At 38.8% G+C, this 17,770-nt stretch overlaps 1 protein-coding gene across 4 annotated transcripts in view; it reads right to left on the bottom strand.

Annotated features, from left to right (window-relative positions):
* flna (filamin A, alpha (actin binding protein 280)) overlaps positions 1-17,770 on the bottom strand; it is a 67,807-nt gene that overhangs the window by 24,850 nt on the left and 25,187 nt on the right. For all 4 annotated transcript variants that reach the window (XM_077511942.1, XM_077511944.1, XM_077511943.1 and 1 more), the window contains exons 4-19: positions 17,088-17,185; positions 14,758-14,905; positions 14,582-14,700; positions 14,419-14,496; positions 13,121-13,283; positions 12,838-13,038; positions 8,449-8,586; positions 8,069-8,195; positions 6,433-6,569; positions 6,153-6,349; positions 5,925-6,038; positions 4,605-4,748; positions 4,399-4,522; positions 2,998-3,158; positions 2,811-2,901; positions 1,450-1,619 (exon numbers count right to left, since the gene is read on the bottom strand). In XM_077511942.1, the coding sequence (XP_077368068.1) occupies positions 1,450-1,619; positions 2,811-2,901; positions 2,998-3,158; positions 4,399-4,522; positions 4,605-4,748; positions 5,925-6,038; positions 6,153-6,349; positions 6,433-6,569; positions 8,069-8,195; positions 8,449-8,586; positions 12,838-13,038; positions 13,121-13,283; positions 14,419-14,496; positions 14,582-14,700; positions 14,758-14,905; positions 17,088-17,185 (2,210 nt within the window). The remainder of the gene's footprint in view (positions 1-1,449; positions 1,620-2,810; positions 2,902-2,997; positions 3,159-4,398; positions 4,523-4,604; positions 4,749-5,924; positions 6,039-6,152; positions 6,350-6,432; positions 6,570-8,068; positions 8,196-8,448; positions 8,587-12,837; positions 13,039-13,120; positions 13,284-14,418; positions 14,497-14,581; positions 14,701-14,757; positions 14,906-17,087; positions 17,186-17,770) is intronic.

The following is a 17,770-nucleotide window of genomic DNA, read 5'->3' as shown; positions in this document are numbered from 1 at the left end:
GACGTCAACCAAGGTTTTTTGTTTTGTTTTTTGTTCCCTCAAATCAATCGACAGTGCAACATTCTAAGTGCAGCGCTGCCTGGTCAATGGGTTGTGAAATCAAAAACACCCACTAATTATGACCAGCAGATGGCAGCATTGTATCTTTTTCAATGGGCCGCCGGTGTATGGAATTACAATGAAACATGATGGGGTTGTTTTATTGATAGCGTGTGGCAGTTTAAAAAAAGATTTTTTTTTTTTAAAATTAAAAAAAAAGTTAAGCAGCACATCTGTTGTAAAAGTCAGGTTGATTTCCATTTGTGCAGTTCTAGCACCCTTGCATTAGCAAGTAAGTGCCTCAATATTAAGTGTTATTAGAGATTGTAGGTTGTTTACATGCATTGCTGTTACCAAAAAAACACAATGCAGTGATTTTGTACATATGAGCTCAGTTTTTTTTTTTTACAGTACTGTGACCTTTGTATTGCCAACCTCCCCACAATATCGTGACAATTTTCATATTGTGGCCACATCGTATCGTGATGTTTGAATATCGTTCCATCCCTACTTAAAAATACAATCATTTGCACTTACGGAGTTACAAAGCTTAGTAGCTACTATTCATATTCTTAAGCTTTGGCTGAGAAGCGTCACGCTCATTATGGTCAAATAAACACTAATCCAACAACTTGGTGATGAAGCGCTGCCTCCGTGAGTGAAAATACAATTCATGCTTCATAGTTCAGGCTCAACAAAACTACTCTGTAAATGGCACAGGTGGGCAAGGTAAGCAATGGCTCATTTTCATGAGAAGAGCCCCTTCCAAAATTAAGCGATTTCAGTCCGTCTGTTTTTAGTCAACCTCAAGTGCCAAAAACGTTTAATGACGTTTTCTAAAATCCTAATGAATGCCGCCAAAAACGTTAATTTATGTTTATTACGTTTTGTGTTGTTTTTTTTTTCTCCCTCTCTCTCTCAATGGGCAGCGCAACGTCTTGTGCAGCGCTGCCTTGTCACTAAACAAAAAAACAGTGTCAAAGTAACTGTTGTGCAAAAAAATATATATTTTCACAAAAAGCTTGTTTTTCCTCTTAATATTTTTGTATTTTCGCTTATGTCACTCAACTGACCTAATTTCAAATGGTGATTACTAAAAAACGGAATAAGGTAGAAACACTTTTTTTTTTTTTCTCATGAAAGAATGGAATCCAATCTTTCATATGCTATCCACCATATTTATGTCGTCATACTGCACAATATTTGGTTTGCTTTGAAAGATGAGTGAAAATGCTCCAAATTCTGTTGGCACCATTTTTTGGGATAACGTTTATCAGTCAAAGAGTTCACCAAAGACACTTAAAGATGACACCTGTGAACAGATTTAAACTATGGAGGGCTCAAAGTAGTAGCTGGACTCCATTGTTTGTGAATCACTTTTCCTGTTCAACATTCGACAAGATGCCTTACCTGCTGCACGGGAGTGTATTTCACAGTGTGCGTATTGTCGTGGTTGTTAATGATTTCAAAGTCCTTGATGGCCTCCGCTTTGACGGGTCCGACAAAGCTGCAGTCCAGGTTGGCTTTTCCGGCTCCTTTTGTGGTTACGGTGAAATGAGTGGGCTTGTTCAATTCAACACCTAGTAAAAAAAGGCAGAAGATTGAACGTGGACGTCTTAAGTACATTATGGCTCAATGTTGACATAATTGATCATATACATGGACAAAAAAAAAATGTTGATAGCCCTTCTGTTGAAAAACCCACGGTCACAGAAATCTGAATATGACTAAAATATTAAACATTTGATGAAAATTAACCCACAGAGATTCCAAAGAACTATTAGGGGAAAAAAAACAAAAAAACAGGCCTATACAAAATGGAAGGTATCCTTAACCTATTATTTTGTTCTCAACCCTTAGAGGCAATGACTGCAATCAATTTTTCTAACTTTCAACGAGACTTCAGCACCTCAGCAGGTATTCGGGCCCACTCAAACTGCATCAGTTGTCCAAAGTTTGAAGCATTTATTTTTTTTTGATATGGCATGTTTCAGCTCTTTCCACTTCTGTTCAATAGGATTTAAATTATGGCTCATCGAAGCTCACTTCAGAACAGTCCCAATGTTTGCTGTTAGCCAAGATACCCTGAGCCAAATGTAGCAGAGCATTTTTCGTCACCCGTTCAATAGGCCGACTGATTGAAAGTTTGAAGCCATCTGTGATGCTAATTTGAGGACACGCCTTGGTTGATCATGTCTCAAATGGTCAAATTATTTTCCAGCCATTTCTAAGAATACCATAAATCTGTTCAGGCCACTTTCATGAATTTTTTTTTTTTTTAAATTACCATATTTTCCACACTATAAGGCGCACCTTCAATGTATGACATATTTTAAACTTGTTTCCATATATAAGGCGCTACAGTAGAGGCTGGGGTTACATTATGCATCCTTTAGATGGTGCTGCGCTAAAGGGAATGTCAACAAAACAGTCAGATAGGTCAGTCAAACTTTATGAATAGATTACATTCCAGCTTTCCGACAACTCCATTCATTCACTCCCAAAACAAATAAACAGCTGTTTTATTATTTTCTCTGAGGTAAAGTGTTAGTATTAGCTAGCGATCCAAGATGGCGGGATCTCCGATCACGCAGGGTCAACGATAGCGCCTTGACAGCGAGACCTGTTGCGGCTCAATATTGATCCACATATAAGGCGCACTGGATTATAAGGCGCATGGTCAGCTTTTGAAAAAATTGAAGGCTTTTAGGTGCGCCTTATAGTGCGGAAAATACGGTAATAAAAAGAAAAAGAAAAAATGGTACCCTTACCAGTGCGGCTGAGTCCCGGGCCTTCCGCCTTCACTTTACTAGCATCATGTGCAGGATCCACCTTGATTCTGATGGGTGTCATTGGAATAGCCTGAAAATCAATATAAGTCTTAAAAACTCGCATTCAGACCGCATCGTTGCAACTTCCATGACAGAATGAAAACTTTGCACGGAAATTATAACTCACTTGGTCAGCGAACAGAACCATGATAGTGTAGCTGCCTGCCCCGGGCGGCGTGTATTTGACCGTGAACGTATCGTTGTCGTTCCGAATAATATCAAAGTCGATGTCGGCTTCCGCATTCCCCACAACGCCAGGAGCGCACTTGATTCCGATGCTGATGTCACCTTTGGGCCACAGAAAAGTACAATCATGATACATTGCGTTGGCATCCATTTACTAATAATATGCATACAGTACTTAGTAATGATGCAATGGTATAAAATGAGGCGCTCAGAACTTCACTGTAATTTATCAAGAGTAACATGCATTTGTAGAGTGCATGTTGCCCCAAAACCACCTTCAAAAAGCCAATTTTCATTTGTGCACCTCCTTCTGAGCTGTGTGAGGCAGGAACCTCTCACATGACATCACAAAAAACAAAGAAGACAAAACGTACCCGATACGTGCCAATGTACACAGAGTGGCAAAAGCATTTGTGAAATGCTCAAGTGGTAAAAAATACCTCTTGCTATCTGGAGAAACTACTTTTAAAAAAAAAAAAAAAAAAAAAATTCAGGTGACGAAGACGCATGTTTTTAATTTATGGCAGTTTCCTTGTTCCCCTTTCCGATCCATTTTAGGACGTTAACTCACGAGGCAATGATTTTTGGTGAGCTGCGAAATTTACATTATATCTAAATTTGTAATGCATCACATTTGTAACATTTGATCTCACATATACTAAAATGCAAAGTACACCTTTTTTTTTCTAGGGGTGCACCGATCACAAATTTCCAGCCGATCACCGACCTTTTAAAAAGTCTGACCTGGCGATACCGATTTTTTTGTCATGACAAGCAGCTTATATTTTCAGTGTTCGTCTTGTTTTATTGGAAAACAATGAACAATATTGGCGAAATAACACAAACGGGTTGTTTTAACTGCACATGAAGTAGTTCTCTCAAATAAAAATCCAAATCCTTTTAGTCATCTCAGCAGAAGAGGCTTTTTCAGACCTCTGAGGAGGGAGATGAGATCGGTTTATTTTTAAGGGATCGGCCGATCACCGATCTTCCACAAATAAGGAAATCAGGGCCGATAAATCGGCAGGCCGATTGATCGGTGCACCCCTACTTTTTTCCTCAACCACTAGGTACTGGGTGTGACTAAATATTTGTGTGTTCTTTGGTAATACACTCCACAATTTCAGATATTACAAAAATAGAGAAATAACGGAAACAGTTTTAAAGAAATTTACGTGCAAAAATGAAGTTTTAACAATGAATTGTTACATCTGCTGTATTCCTTTGAAGGTGTGAGAAAGTTAGGAAAAGTTGTAGACTATGTAATGTTTTGCCTTTTGAAGGGTTCCAAAGTGTTTCGATTTAGCCTTGTGGAAGAAAACAACTTCCATCCCATCTTTACCTTGCCCAGCCTCAGCGCAGTCAACCGTAAAATACGTTGGCTCGAAGGCCTTGAGACCGGTCTTGGCCACTCCTGGTCCTGACACCTTCACCTTGTTTGGATGACAGCCTGCCCCAACATTCATCTGTAATCCAAAACAAACAAACACTGTGACAAAATGTCATCCAGCGGGAAACGTGAATGAAGCGTCAGCGGATATAACGTACCCTGAAAGGGCTGTCGGGGATGTTGACTCCTCCCCACGAGACCATGACCGTGTGTTTTAAAGGTTTGCGTGGTGTGTAAGTACAAGCGTATGTGCCGTTGCCATTGTCTTTAACGTTCACATCCAGAGGAGTCCCTTCCCCGTCCTGCAGTTAAGGACAAGCAAAGTGCAACAGTCAGTCAAATCAAACATTTTAAACAAGAGTGCATCTGCATCTATTTTAGAACTAATGCAAATAAGTAAATGGAAGCCCATCGAGTTTATTGTAAACTGGTAACTTTGAACGGCCTCAAGGGTCAAGTGTCCTGTAGGTGGCAGTAATATGTATTCAAGTGGTTAAAAATAGTCCCTAAGCAGCCGTGTCAAATATACGGCCCGCGGGCCGGATCAGGCCCGCAAAAGGGTTTAATCCGGCCCATTAGATTTTGTAAAGTAAAAAATACATTTGTAATGTAATGCAAGTAAAACGGGGGGTTGCTTCAGGGAAAATGGCGTCGAGTGAATGAGTTAACTGCGCCACACAATGCATTCTGGGAACAATATATATATGCAAAACGGGTAGATTTAACATGTCCAGAACACATACAGGCGTGTTGCCGCGTTCCATTTGCATTCATGTTATTTTTTTGATTACCAGTTGAGCTCCGTATTTTAGGGCTGGCCTACAAATAGTGAAGATCTAATATAATTTAAAAATATAATTTGACGGCAATTGTTTTTAACTCATTTACTCGCAATAACGTATAAATATGTTTTTTTAATGTTGGAAGTGTCCCAAAGACGTATTTATACGTTTTTTTTAATGCTAGAGCATACAGAAGGCTTTGATGCAGCCTCTCAACTGCAAAGAACAGTTGCAGAAATGGTAGTTATTACACAAACGGCCAGCAGGTGGCAACAGAGCAAAGGAGATCAACCAGGGCACGTAGATAAAAAGCTCAATTACTTACAATTTTAAATAGATTTGTGAAAACTGATGAAACTTAGCTCTCTTCTGATGCTAATTGCTGCAAAACGGAAACAGATAGAAACACTTTTTTTTCTGATGAAAGAAGAGACTTTAATCTTTCTTTTGATAGGTTCCATGCTTTTATAGCAATAGAACACAATATTCTGTGGGCCTTGCAAAATCAGTCCAAATCCAGTAAAACAGCCGGGAGCGAACGGGATTGCGAAATGTGAAAATGGCGGCGAGTGAATGAGTTAAGTCATATAATCATTATTTTACCGATCTGGCCCGCTTGGTAATATATTTTCCTCCATGCGGCCCCGTGTGTTTAAATTGTAAAAATCAAGACTTGCATGTGTATGACAACTTCACCTGAGCAACAATCTTCAGTGGAGCTTTTCCACCTTGCTTGGCATCTACTGTAAACTCAGTTGGCTTGCCGACAGCCAAACCGCTGCTTTGCAGACCTGGACCATATGCCTTCACCTACAAAAACAAACACTTTCACTTGTGAGGTCGAAAATACAGTGCTTTCAGCCACAACTAAATGTGTGGTTTTCGAAACACTGAGGCAAGTTTGTGTCCAACACGATTGCTTACCTTGTCAGGGTAGAAGTCTTTGCCAGGTGGGTTGACGATCTCAGCCATGAAGGGGGAGTGCTGAATGTCTTCACTGTTGCAGAGCACGTGCACTGCGTACTCGCCGGGCTCCGTGGGCCAGTAGCGCACGTCGCAAGAACCGTCGCCCTTGTCGTCACATTCGATTTTGGCCTGAGATGGACCTTCCACGGAGAAACCTTCAAGACGGCAACGCAAGCTCGGTGAATGAAACAAAAAGCAGGATGCGGGCAAACGTTTAAAAAGACATGCAAAAACATACCCAACGTGCCAACATTGTCTCCAACAGCCTCCACTACAAAGTCGGCCGATTTGCCGATCACGCCGCCCTCGAGGCCCGGACCCCAAGCCCTCACCTTCTGCTGGCCGGCCTCAGAACCGATCTTGACTTCAATGGGACTAAAGAAAGTCAATTGCGTTAGAACATCATGAAAATGTCCAATAGTTTTTGTTAGTCTTTGCAGAGAAATGTTTTTTTGTAGATTATATTTTCTAGGGGTGTTAAAAAAACCCAACATCTATTCGGCAATATATCGCGATACTACAGCACACTATTCTCGAATAGATTCAATAGGCAGCCGAATCGATTTTTAACATCCTTTTTTTTGATGGAAAAATATTCAACAAAACATCTAACTTTCACACCTTAACTTATTTACTCCCAATAACGTACAAATACGTTTTTTTTTTTTTTTGTTTTTTATGCTAGAGCATACAGAAGGCTTTGATGCAGCTTCTCAACTGCAAAGAACGGTTGCAGAAATGGTAGTTATTACACAAACGGCCAGCAGGTGGCAGCAGAGCAAAGGAGATCAACCAGGGCCATGTCGAAAAAAAAGCTCAATTACTTACAATTTGAAATCGATTTGTGAATAATGATGAAACTTAGCTTTCTTCTAATGCTAATTGCTGCAAAACCGAAACAAACACTTTTTTTTTCTGATAAAAGAAGAGACTTTAATCTTTCTTTTGAGGGGTTCCATGTTTTTATAGTAATTTAACACAATTTTCTGTGGGCCTTGCAAAATTCAGTAAAACAGCCGGGAGCGAACGCGATTACTTCTGTCAAAATGGCTGCCAGTGAATGAGTTAAATACAGTGGCTCACAGTTATAAAACTGAAGTTTGAGATCATACAGGTTTACTGAATGGTATTTTCTAGGGGTGTGAATTGCCTAGTACCTGACGATTCGATTCGTATCACGATTCACAGGTCACGATTCGATTCGATACCGATTAATCCCGATACGAATGGTCACGATTCGATACCGATTAATCCCGATACGAATTTATAAGTCGATTGTTGTGATTTTTTTCCATTCAAATTTAGAAAATACTATCAGTAAATTTGTACATGTACACTGTAAGATTTGTATGAATATATTTATCTAAAACTTGAGGCTTATAACCGTGAGCCACTGTACACAAACAGTTTGCAATCTGTTTCACATTTGAACAGCATTAAAATAAAAATATTAAGGCTTAATGTGCCGTAAATAGAACATTCTTCCATGCTCAAGGTGTGAATCCTAAAAAAAAAAAAAAAAAAAAAAAAAAAAAAAAAAAAAAAAAAAAAAATCGATTCTGCCGATTATTGAATCGATTCGAGAATCGCGCGATGTAGTATCGCGATATATCGCCGAATCGATTTTTTTAAACACCCCTAGTATTTTCTAAATTTGAGTAAAAAAATTTAAAAAAATCGCAACAATCGACTTGTAAATTCGTATCGGGATTAATCGGTATCGAATAGAATCATTACCTATGAATCGTGATACGGATCGAATCGTCAGGTACGAGGCAATTCACTATATATATTTTTTTTCTCTTTCATTTAAAGATTTATGTATTGTGTATGTATCATGAATGCAGTAAACAGTAGTTGTGGTGATTGCATACCTGCGAGGGATGTGCTGTCCTCCCCAGGTGATGGTGATGCTATAAGTGCCCGATGTGGTGGGGTAATATTCAAATCCGTACACACTGTCACCCAAATCTTTCCTTTTGCAAGGTTCCTCAAGGCCCTCTGTAAACAAGCATCCACAATACATTAGCAGTACCACTTTGTCTTTAGCAGAATTCAAAAAATAAAAATAAAAAATGATTTAGCAGGCATTTAAAACTAGATCTTCAGAAAATATTTTCTAGCATTCTTTACAAACTAGCAACATGTGAATACACAAAAGTCAGAGAGCCACCAGTACCAAAAATTGATAAATGGATGTACATGGGGAGAAAGAAAAGAAAAGGAAAAAAAAACAAAAAACAAGAAAACTCACTGGGCCCCTTGATGGTAACTTTAAGCTCTCCAGTGCCAGCTCCTTTGGTGTAAACTTTGAAGTCTGCCGTCTCCTTTACCCTCAAGCCCTTGGGCTGCAGACCGCGACCTTTCGCCTTGCATAGGTTGGGGTTGCACGCTGTTGAAAGACACACACACGAGCACGCGCGCACACACACACACACCGACATTGAGAGACGGCTCTCCGTGTTCTGACAACCGACGACGACAAATCGGGTCAAGGAGGCAGGTGTGCAATCACTCAATATAAAGTGAAGTGAAAGTGAAGAGGACATGTGACATTTGACCTTTAAGAGTCCACTGCACTGGACTCTTGCTTTGAAAAGGGAAGTAAAATCCTTACAACTTGACAACCAGCAAGTGTCAATCGTGTATTGGCCAAATCTCGGTGAATTCATATTTTGTTGGCAAGAACATATATACCTTCAAGCTACTGCGGCCATCTTGGGTGACATCTCCTTTGAGTTTTGTTGATGTAACGCAGACAATGACTGCAATGGAAGTTGCAAATCGTGGCTGGTGGAAGACTGAAAAGCACTGATTGGACCAATTGATTTCATCTTGCGCTGTTGTCGTGCTCCGGATACTTTGAGTATATAATACAGTTCTTGCCTTTTCACAGAAACAAAATGCGTAGTTGAACATTTCAAGTTTGGGTGACAAGGGTGCCTTGCAAAAGTGCTCAAATGCCACCTTTTATTTGACTACAATTCAGTGCGTTGGGAGGGAATAATATTAAAAAATAAAACATTTTAGTAGTCAAATAAGTAGGGATGCAACGATAAGCGCGATATTGTGACATTGTGATATTAAAACTCCACAATATCGTCGTCGTCATGTTCACCATATTTAAATGCCACACATTTGTGAAAAAAAAAAAAGTCAGTTTGACGACCACTTGTGCAGTTCTAGCACCCTCTGGTGGCTAGTTTTTTTTTTGTGCAATTTAATTTTCATTAGGGATGTTTTGGCCCTTCTATGTTTAAAATCTACACTAATTGTCAGATGAAGGGGAACATAATATGGCTGTGAAGCAAGTCAATATGTGGAGGAACTCAATGTGTGCATGCATTAACAACAATCATAACCATAATAAGAATAATAAACATAACTATAGTTACATCCCTGCTGGAAAGCATCCGGTACTTTTGAAACGTGCCTTCTCTTCCTCTGCCCTCCATCTGCTATTTTATTGAAGCGAGTTGTTAAAATGCATCTTCAAAGGAAGTGGGCCTTGACAACCGCACAGGAAACGACATCCTTCATATTGCCAGTCATGGTATGATAGTTTGCCAGAGATAAGGAAAAACACCACAGGAAGAGACGAAGCTATACGACTTCCAGTGGGACAACTCTGGTCAACTTTGTCAAAAATGTTTCATACTAAATGTAGATATTAATTAACAAATAAATAAAAAAAATCTAATAACCTGCAATATACACTTCCTTTTCTTTCTGCATGAAATAAACACGGTAGCATACATACAACTCAATTATCCATCGGAACAAATCGCTAACTTGTACTGACAAGCTCGTGTCATTTTGGAGTAAAACTCATTCCCTCCAGCTCAGGTTCTGACCAAAGCAAAGAGATCAGAACTTATCACTCCACTCGTTAAGACACTGCCTCCAAGTGAGCTGTAGAAATTAATGTCAAAATTCTTCTACTGGTCTTTTATAAAAATTACGGAATGGTTTTGGTCCTGAATACATTCAAGAAATGAGATCAGTCGACTAGGGTCAATTAGTGGAACAGTTCAAGTAAACATGGTGATGCTGCATTTAGCAGTTATGCTGCATGAAAATGGAAAGGATAAAAACTTTGCTTTTTGTCCTATACCTTTGATTAGGGTTTTAACATTTTTAAAATCATGTTTTTTCCCCTTTTAAATATTTTAGACTCTAAAGTACTAATTTCTTTACTCTTAAATGTTTTTCCTGTGTTTTAATGTTGTTAATGTATGTTCTTTTAGTAATTTTCCTAAGCTACTTTTTCCTTTCTCTGCTTTGCTTGTGAATGTCAGTAACTGTCGTGTCCTTGCTTGTGAAAAGCACATTAACTCATGTACGTATTCAAAGACGTATTTATACGTTTGTTTTTTTAATGCTAGAGCATACAGAAGGCTTTGATGCAGCCTCTGAACTGAAGAAAATGCTTGAAGCAATGGTCGTTATTACAAATATAGCCAGCAGGTGGCAGCAGAGTATAAGAGATCAAACAGAGCCATGTTGCTAAAAACTCCCCCCCACTGTTTTAAACAGATTTGTGATGAAACTTAGCTATATTCTAATGCTAATTGCTCCAAAACGGAAACATAAAAATACTTCTTTTTTTTTTCTTCCCCCCCCCCCCTGATGAAAGAAGAGATGCTAATTTTTCTTTTGGTAGATTCCATGTTTTATAGTAAATCGAACACAATACTCTGTGGGCCTCTCAAAAGCAGTCAAAATCCAGTAAAGTGAAAATGGGTGGGAGTGAATGAGTTAACTTGCGTATGAAATGTGCAATAGACACAAAACTGCCTTGCCTATAGACTGAGACCCAGAAATGCGTTTGTCAAATACACATTGTATGTTGAAAAAGTGATTGAAAGGGATTCGAGGCTGGAGGGCACAAAACTGTGACTAATGTCGTTACGTAATCTGCTGACAGAATGTTACCGAGCTGGAACAAATGACATTCAAACTGTTTAATGGAGAAAGGGGCTACTGACGACAACATAAAATGTCTGCTGCAAAGCAACATGTAGGGGGGGGGGGAGAAAAAAATAAAAACTAAGTATTTCTCATGGAAGGTGTGGAATTCTCTCTCGCCAGGTTACAAACAGAAAGCTTAAAGACAGATGGCAAGTGTGCAAGTTCACAGATGCAATTTTATCAAAACTGTCAAAATCATGCGCATACAGCTCAAACATGCATGCAAACATGCATTTTATCATTAAAAACATTGCATATCGCCATCTTAGTGAGGACATTCAGTGGTAAAACCCATTTACAGCCCTCCATAATAAGGGACTTAAAGCAAGGGTGTCCAAACTTTCATTTGAGGGCCACATACAGAAAATCAGAAGGACGCAAGGGCCACATCATGTTATGAAGAGAAATTGTGTTTAGTCCTAAAAATTGGACAAATCATTTATTTGTGCTTTTGCATATTTAGAAATATGCTACAATACAAACTAATTTATTTGTAATATGGCAGTAGGGTTATTATAGTTTTGGAATTTTTTTTATTTTGTTTTGAGTTTTTTTTTTTTATTTATAGTTAGTTTTAATTAGTTTTCAGGGTGGTTATGTTAGTTTTAGTTGTTTAATGAATGCTTAGTTATAGTTTAGTTAGGTTCAGTATTAGTTTTAGTTTTTTTTAAATGTGTATTACTTGTGCACAAAATTTAAAAAACAGCATGGGAGCGATGTCATCTTTTGGTGCTTTTCTATTGGCTGCTGCTAGATGATGTCACTTCAGTGTGACACACTTTCAATCGTCATTCCGGTTTTTATCAAAATAAATCTACTAAAAAAAAAATTTTTTAAAAAAAAAAAAATCACACTTGAAATCATCCTCAAAGACTCATACATTAAATTAATGACCAAAGACTAAAAACAAAGGACATGGTTGCTATAATTATAGTTCGTTTTAGTTTCGTAAACATAAAATGTAGTTTCAGTTTGTTTTCTTTTTTTAAAAAAGCATCTTCGTTTTTATTTCGTTAACGAAATTGTTTTTTGAATTTTAGTTTTTTTTTTTTTTGTTAGTTTTAGTTAACTAAAATAACCTTCAATGGCACCCGTTTTTCGATACCCTCCCTTCTTACTTTGACCATCTCCAAACATTTTTGTTTTGTTTAATTTATTTGAACCGAGTCAAATGCCATTTTTAGCATGTCACGGGCCACTGAAAAATGGACGGGCCGCAAATGGCCCCCGGGCCGTAGTTTGGACACCACTGCACTATAATTTTTACAGAAAATAAAAAAATCCTCAAACTATCGCTTCAAGCCATCTTCTGAGACTGAACGCTCTTGCGAAAAGATCCTCGCCAAGACGACTTTTAAACTGTGCCACTTCCGAAGACGGCGACACAAGAACACAAAAGCGCAGACGCAGACGCATGCGGGTACCCAAGAGAGATCCCAGGAAACCGGAAATAACAGCAGAAGGAAGAAGCAGCTCCTGAGAGTAGACAGATGCCACCGGGCCTCTATCAGAGGAGGCCAGGGAGGATCCGGCACAGAGGCAGGAGGAGACCGCAAAGCATTAGAAACAGAAAGACAAAAAAACTCATTGTGACGACTAAGGAAGTTTCAGTAACATTGACAACAGAATAGTGACAAGTGGTGCTGTATGAGATACTCTTTCGGGGTCTTACCTTCCCCGATGTCCACCGTGAAGGGACTTTTGCTGATCTGACCGCCAGCAAACGTGACATAGATTGTGTGTTGGCCCTCCTGGGTTGGTTTGTAGGTGCAGCGGTAGCTGCTGTTGCCCTTGTCCTCTATGCTGCAAGTTACAGTGTTCTTCTTCCCCGCGGGGTCCATGATCACAACTTCCACCTCGCCGACGCCAGCACCTGCGCGACAAGGAGGTGCTGTCGGGAAGACGAGCCAGGAAGGCAACTCTTCTCGCGTGATATTTTGGATCCACGTCATTACCCGCCGTGTAGGTGTCGAAGTAAGTGCTCTTGTTGGCAATGTTGCCCGTGGGCTCCAGGCCAGGTCCCTGGGCAGTGGCCTTGCTGGAGTCGCCCTGCGCCATGCCAATCTCCACCTCAAAGGGACTCTTGGAGATGTGTTGGCCTGCAAACAACACCGTCACCTACAAAAAGTCACAGAAAACAGAAATGTGATGTCGTGATGGCGGACACGAGCAGATGTTTCGTAGTTTCGGCATCGGAAGAAGCACATCGAGACTGCCATCGGTTCGAGTTCACCTCTGACACAAATTCCAATACTTTCCTCAAACGAAAACTGGGTGTGCTCAAACAAAAGGTTCTAAGTTGTATTATACACAGATTAAATGTTGATCTTGTATCATATTAATCTTTCCTGTCAAATGGTTTCAGTTTACAGCACTCATTTGTTCAGAAAATGCGTGAACTGTGATTGGTACGTTGCCCGAGCAACTGTGATGTCATCTTCAGTCGACAGCAAGTGGCAAAATGGCCGCCACCCCCCGAGATGGAGAAGAACAACTGGATTTTGCTTCATAACTCATATTCTACAAATGTAATTTTAATCAGAATGTCATGTTTAGATTAGTGAAGTCACATAACATTATTGTGAAGAAATGTTTAAGGTCTACTTCCCCTTTAAATTGAGAATGGTGTGCTTTGCAGACATCAAAACTACCTGTGGGACAGACATTTATATACTGGTCCCATGTAATATTTTACCCTGGATAGTGGATATTAGAGGTGTGTCAAAAAAAAAAAAAAAAAAAAAAAAAACAATCAAAAGAATCGAGATTCTCATTTATTAATCGAATCGATCTTAATATCCAAAAATTGATTTTATTTAAATTAGAAATGAAGTAGGGGAAAAGGCAGCTGAAGCCCACATGCTGTTTTTGTGGAAAAAGGCACTTACAATACAAAATTTATAAATGTTTAAAAAAAAAAAAAAAAAAAACTAACTTAAAATTTTAGACACTTTAATGTCTCCATTTGTCATTTTGTCTTGCAAAGCAGACTGGAGTACGTCATGACAATGTTGTGCTTATCTGTAAATTGAAGCAGAAATCATTTGTCAATCAAATAAGTTTGAATCGAAAATCGATTCCAAATCGAATCGTAGACCCAAAAATCATAATCGAATCGTGAGACAGTCAAAGATTCCCAGCCCGAGTGGATACATTTGGGTTGAGAAGGTTTTGCATGATACCACCAAGCTATTTGACTTCTAACTAAACCTGATGACTTCCGTACTGCACATAAAACGAATTTCTCGCTTACCTTGTGCATGCCTGTGACTTTCGGTACGTAAAAGACAGAGTAGGTGCGATTCTTATCATTGTTGGCTGTCACTTTGGCCTGGAAGAAAAAGTAAATGGTATTTAAAAAAAAAAAAATGCAATACAAAGTGACTCATTGTAATTAATTGCAACAAGTGTAGAACCTCCTCTCTGTGTCCTGCAGGGTCCTCAACATAAACAAGTACTTCTCCCATTCCTGCACTGATGGTCTCCACGGTGAATATGGCCTTCTTCATCACCACATTGCCAAGCGGCTCAATGCCTGCAGAGTAGGCGTCGTCTTAGTGTTCGTCATGGAATCATGTGTGTGCGTGTTTACCTGGCCCATAAGCACGAGCTTTCTTGGGGTTGAGTTTGGGGCGGAGTGGAGCGCCAGGCTTCAGTTTAGCCTTGGGGAACTGGGACAGGTAAGTCATGACGGAATGCTCGTCCACGTTGGGGTCAACAATTTCCTCGGGGGTTATAACCTATGGGGCGGGGCAACAAAACAAAAAAAGTTTTCACCATGATGTATTTGATGATGCAAACAGGGAGTCTATAGTAGGGATAGACCGATAATCGGCCGATTATCGGTCTATAGTAGGGATAGACCGATATTTGGCATTTTGACAAATATCGGCATCGGCCATTTTTTTTTAATCTGAAGGCCGATAAAGCTCACTGAGCAGGGAATAATCGCCAACGTAGCGAATTTGGGGTTCTCATCAGGATTTGTAAGATACTCGCAGTCAAGTTTTTATTTGTCGTAAACACATTTGGAACATATTCACACAATTTTTCACCGCAAAGATCCTTTTGAAACGTTTTTACGAACCCTAACAAAAAATCCCAAATGAGCTACATTCGCATTAATTTGTTACTCAGTGAGATGCAACATGCAGGGAACTTTTCATTTATGGATTATTTAAATTTCCACTTCATGAAAACTAGGAACTCCCTACACTTTTTACTAAAAAATAAATAAATCAAGAAATTATGTTGAAATATTAGAAAACTTTGACAGGAGAAATCTTTTATAAATAAATAAATCACGAATAATACAAAAATAAATAAACAAATACATAAATGGAAATAAAAAATAAGAATAAAATAAATATAAATAAATACAATAAAAATAAATCAAATAAATCAAGAAATTATGCTGAAATTTTAGAAAACTTTGACAGTAGAATTCTTTAGAGATCTATTTACTTTCAAATTTTTATTATTATTTTTTAATTTAGCTTAACACAGGCTAATGACCCCTGGAAGCTCCCTGCAATTTTTTTTTTAAACAAATCTGTTAATATAGTTTAAAAGAAAAAATGTTTTTTTCCCCCCCCATTTTACTGCAAATGACTATCGGCTTGAAATATCGGTTATCGGCCTACTTGACTACTAATAATCTGTATCGTATCGGCCTTGAAAAAAACATATCGGTTTATCACTAGTCTAAAGCAATGCAGCACAAATGGAAAACATTACTGTTATCTGCACTACCGTAGAAAGTACCTGCAACTTTTACTAGCGTGCAAAAACAAAAAAACAGAATGTACCCACGAAACACGCATACATGCCCTTTGTCTCTTTGAAACAGTCCACAAAGACCGAGACAAAAGGGCTCCTCTTACCAGAAGTATAGCAGTGGGCGGAAACATCAGCGACCACACAGCCAAGTGTACGCACGCAACGCTGTGCCAGCTGCCAACTCTATGCCAGCCAGGCAGCACAACATGACATAGATTTGCATTTTGAAAATCGCACTAATACTTCACCAAGTTTAGCTAGATCAACCCGGAGGGGAGAATACGTGAGAATGAGGACATGATGATGTTCTTGGCCCAATACCGACCGACCGACATTTCAAGTGGGGTGCAAGCACAAAACAAATGCATATAATTAAAATTCATAAATTTCAAATATTTGTGAAGTAGTCCAAGTTAATTTGTAAATGTTGCGTGCCAAACACTCACTCAATTTTCTGCAACAAAATACCATTATTTTAACGTGTAGCCATGTCAGTTCTTGATGTACCTATACGCTTAAAAATAATAGTCAATGATAAATTGTAAAAAATGTACTGGATACACCTAATGTTGTACCTGAATGACTTCAATGAACAGAAGTTGATGAACCAACATAATTTGAGCCAACGTGAACTGTACGTTGTGTATATCCGCCTAAGTAACATTTTTGTCAACGCGTTCTGCCATCCGAATGTTTTTTGTTTTGTTTAATACAATGAGTTCAATTATGCTCAATAGTGCCATATTTCATTAGACTTCAATGAGCCTCACACGGCCGCATGCAAAGCGTGATCGATTGGGGGGGTGGTGGTGGTTCAAGTTGGCAAACCGTTGCAAAGACGTTCACCAGATTGTCACAAACGCTCTTTAAACTCTCAAACCGTTTTTCTTGTTGCAGAGAAAATTTTGAGCATATTCAAAATTTGATGACATCAAAAGAAAGAAAAGAAAAAAAAAATTTTCTAATTTTAATTCTAAAATTCTAATAAATTGACAGTTTCTATTAGAATTCTCAATTCTTTTGCCAACATCAAGAGGTGGTCATAAAAGCCCAGCTCTCGAGTGAACAACTGAACACGACTTTTAGCTAAATAAATAAAGCTGCCTTGCCTTACGGTGTAGAAGAAGTCATTCATCACTTTACCTGCGGGATGCCCAGCCAGTCATCAGCTTGCTGCATGGCCTCACGGGCGTTGTCAACTGGTTTGGTCTGATCCCACTGGTCCCAGTCAGGACACAGACCTAAGGCCAACATCAAAAAGGTAAGAAGACCGTTTGATACAGACCAAAGGTGGTAATCCAGCGTTTCAATTGGCATAACGCATTTACATATACTGTATATATGAGGGGGGGAAAAAAAAAAAAAAAAAAAAAAAAAAAAAAAAAAAAAAAAAAAACCTTTCCTGTGGTGAGTAATGCATTTCAACAATATCAAGCGGCATAAATACGACCGTCAAACAATTGATTATATTATCATTATTCTAGTCAGAACAAGGAGCAAACATTTTTCTATTGTTGTATAGGGATGTAACGATATCTGAAATCACGATACGATATCACGATACGATAATTATCACAATATTGTGGGGGCGTTGGCGATATTTAAAAAAAAGATCACAATATTGGGGGGGGGAAAACTGAAAAAAAACCGAATATTGTGCTTTTGTACATGACAGCAATGCATATAAACCACCTACAATCGCTAATATTGAGACACTTTGATCACTTAACAAGCAAATTAGGTTCCCCTTCATCCAACAATTAGCATCGATTTTAAACAGAAGGCCAAAACATCCCTAATGAAAATTAAATTGCACTAATAAACTA

The sequence above is a fragment of the Festucalex cinctus genome, chromosome 2 (assembly GCF_051991245.1).
Source record: "Festucalex cinctus isolate MCC-2025b chromosome 2, RoL_Fcin_1.0, whole genome shotgun sequence".
NCBI classification, from domain to species: Eukaryota; Metazoa; Chordata; class Actinopteri; order Syngnathiformes; family Syngnathidae; genus Festucalex; species Festucalex cinctus.
This window is presented reverse-complemented; position numbering and strand designations above follow the sequence as displayed.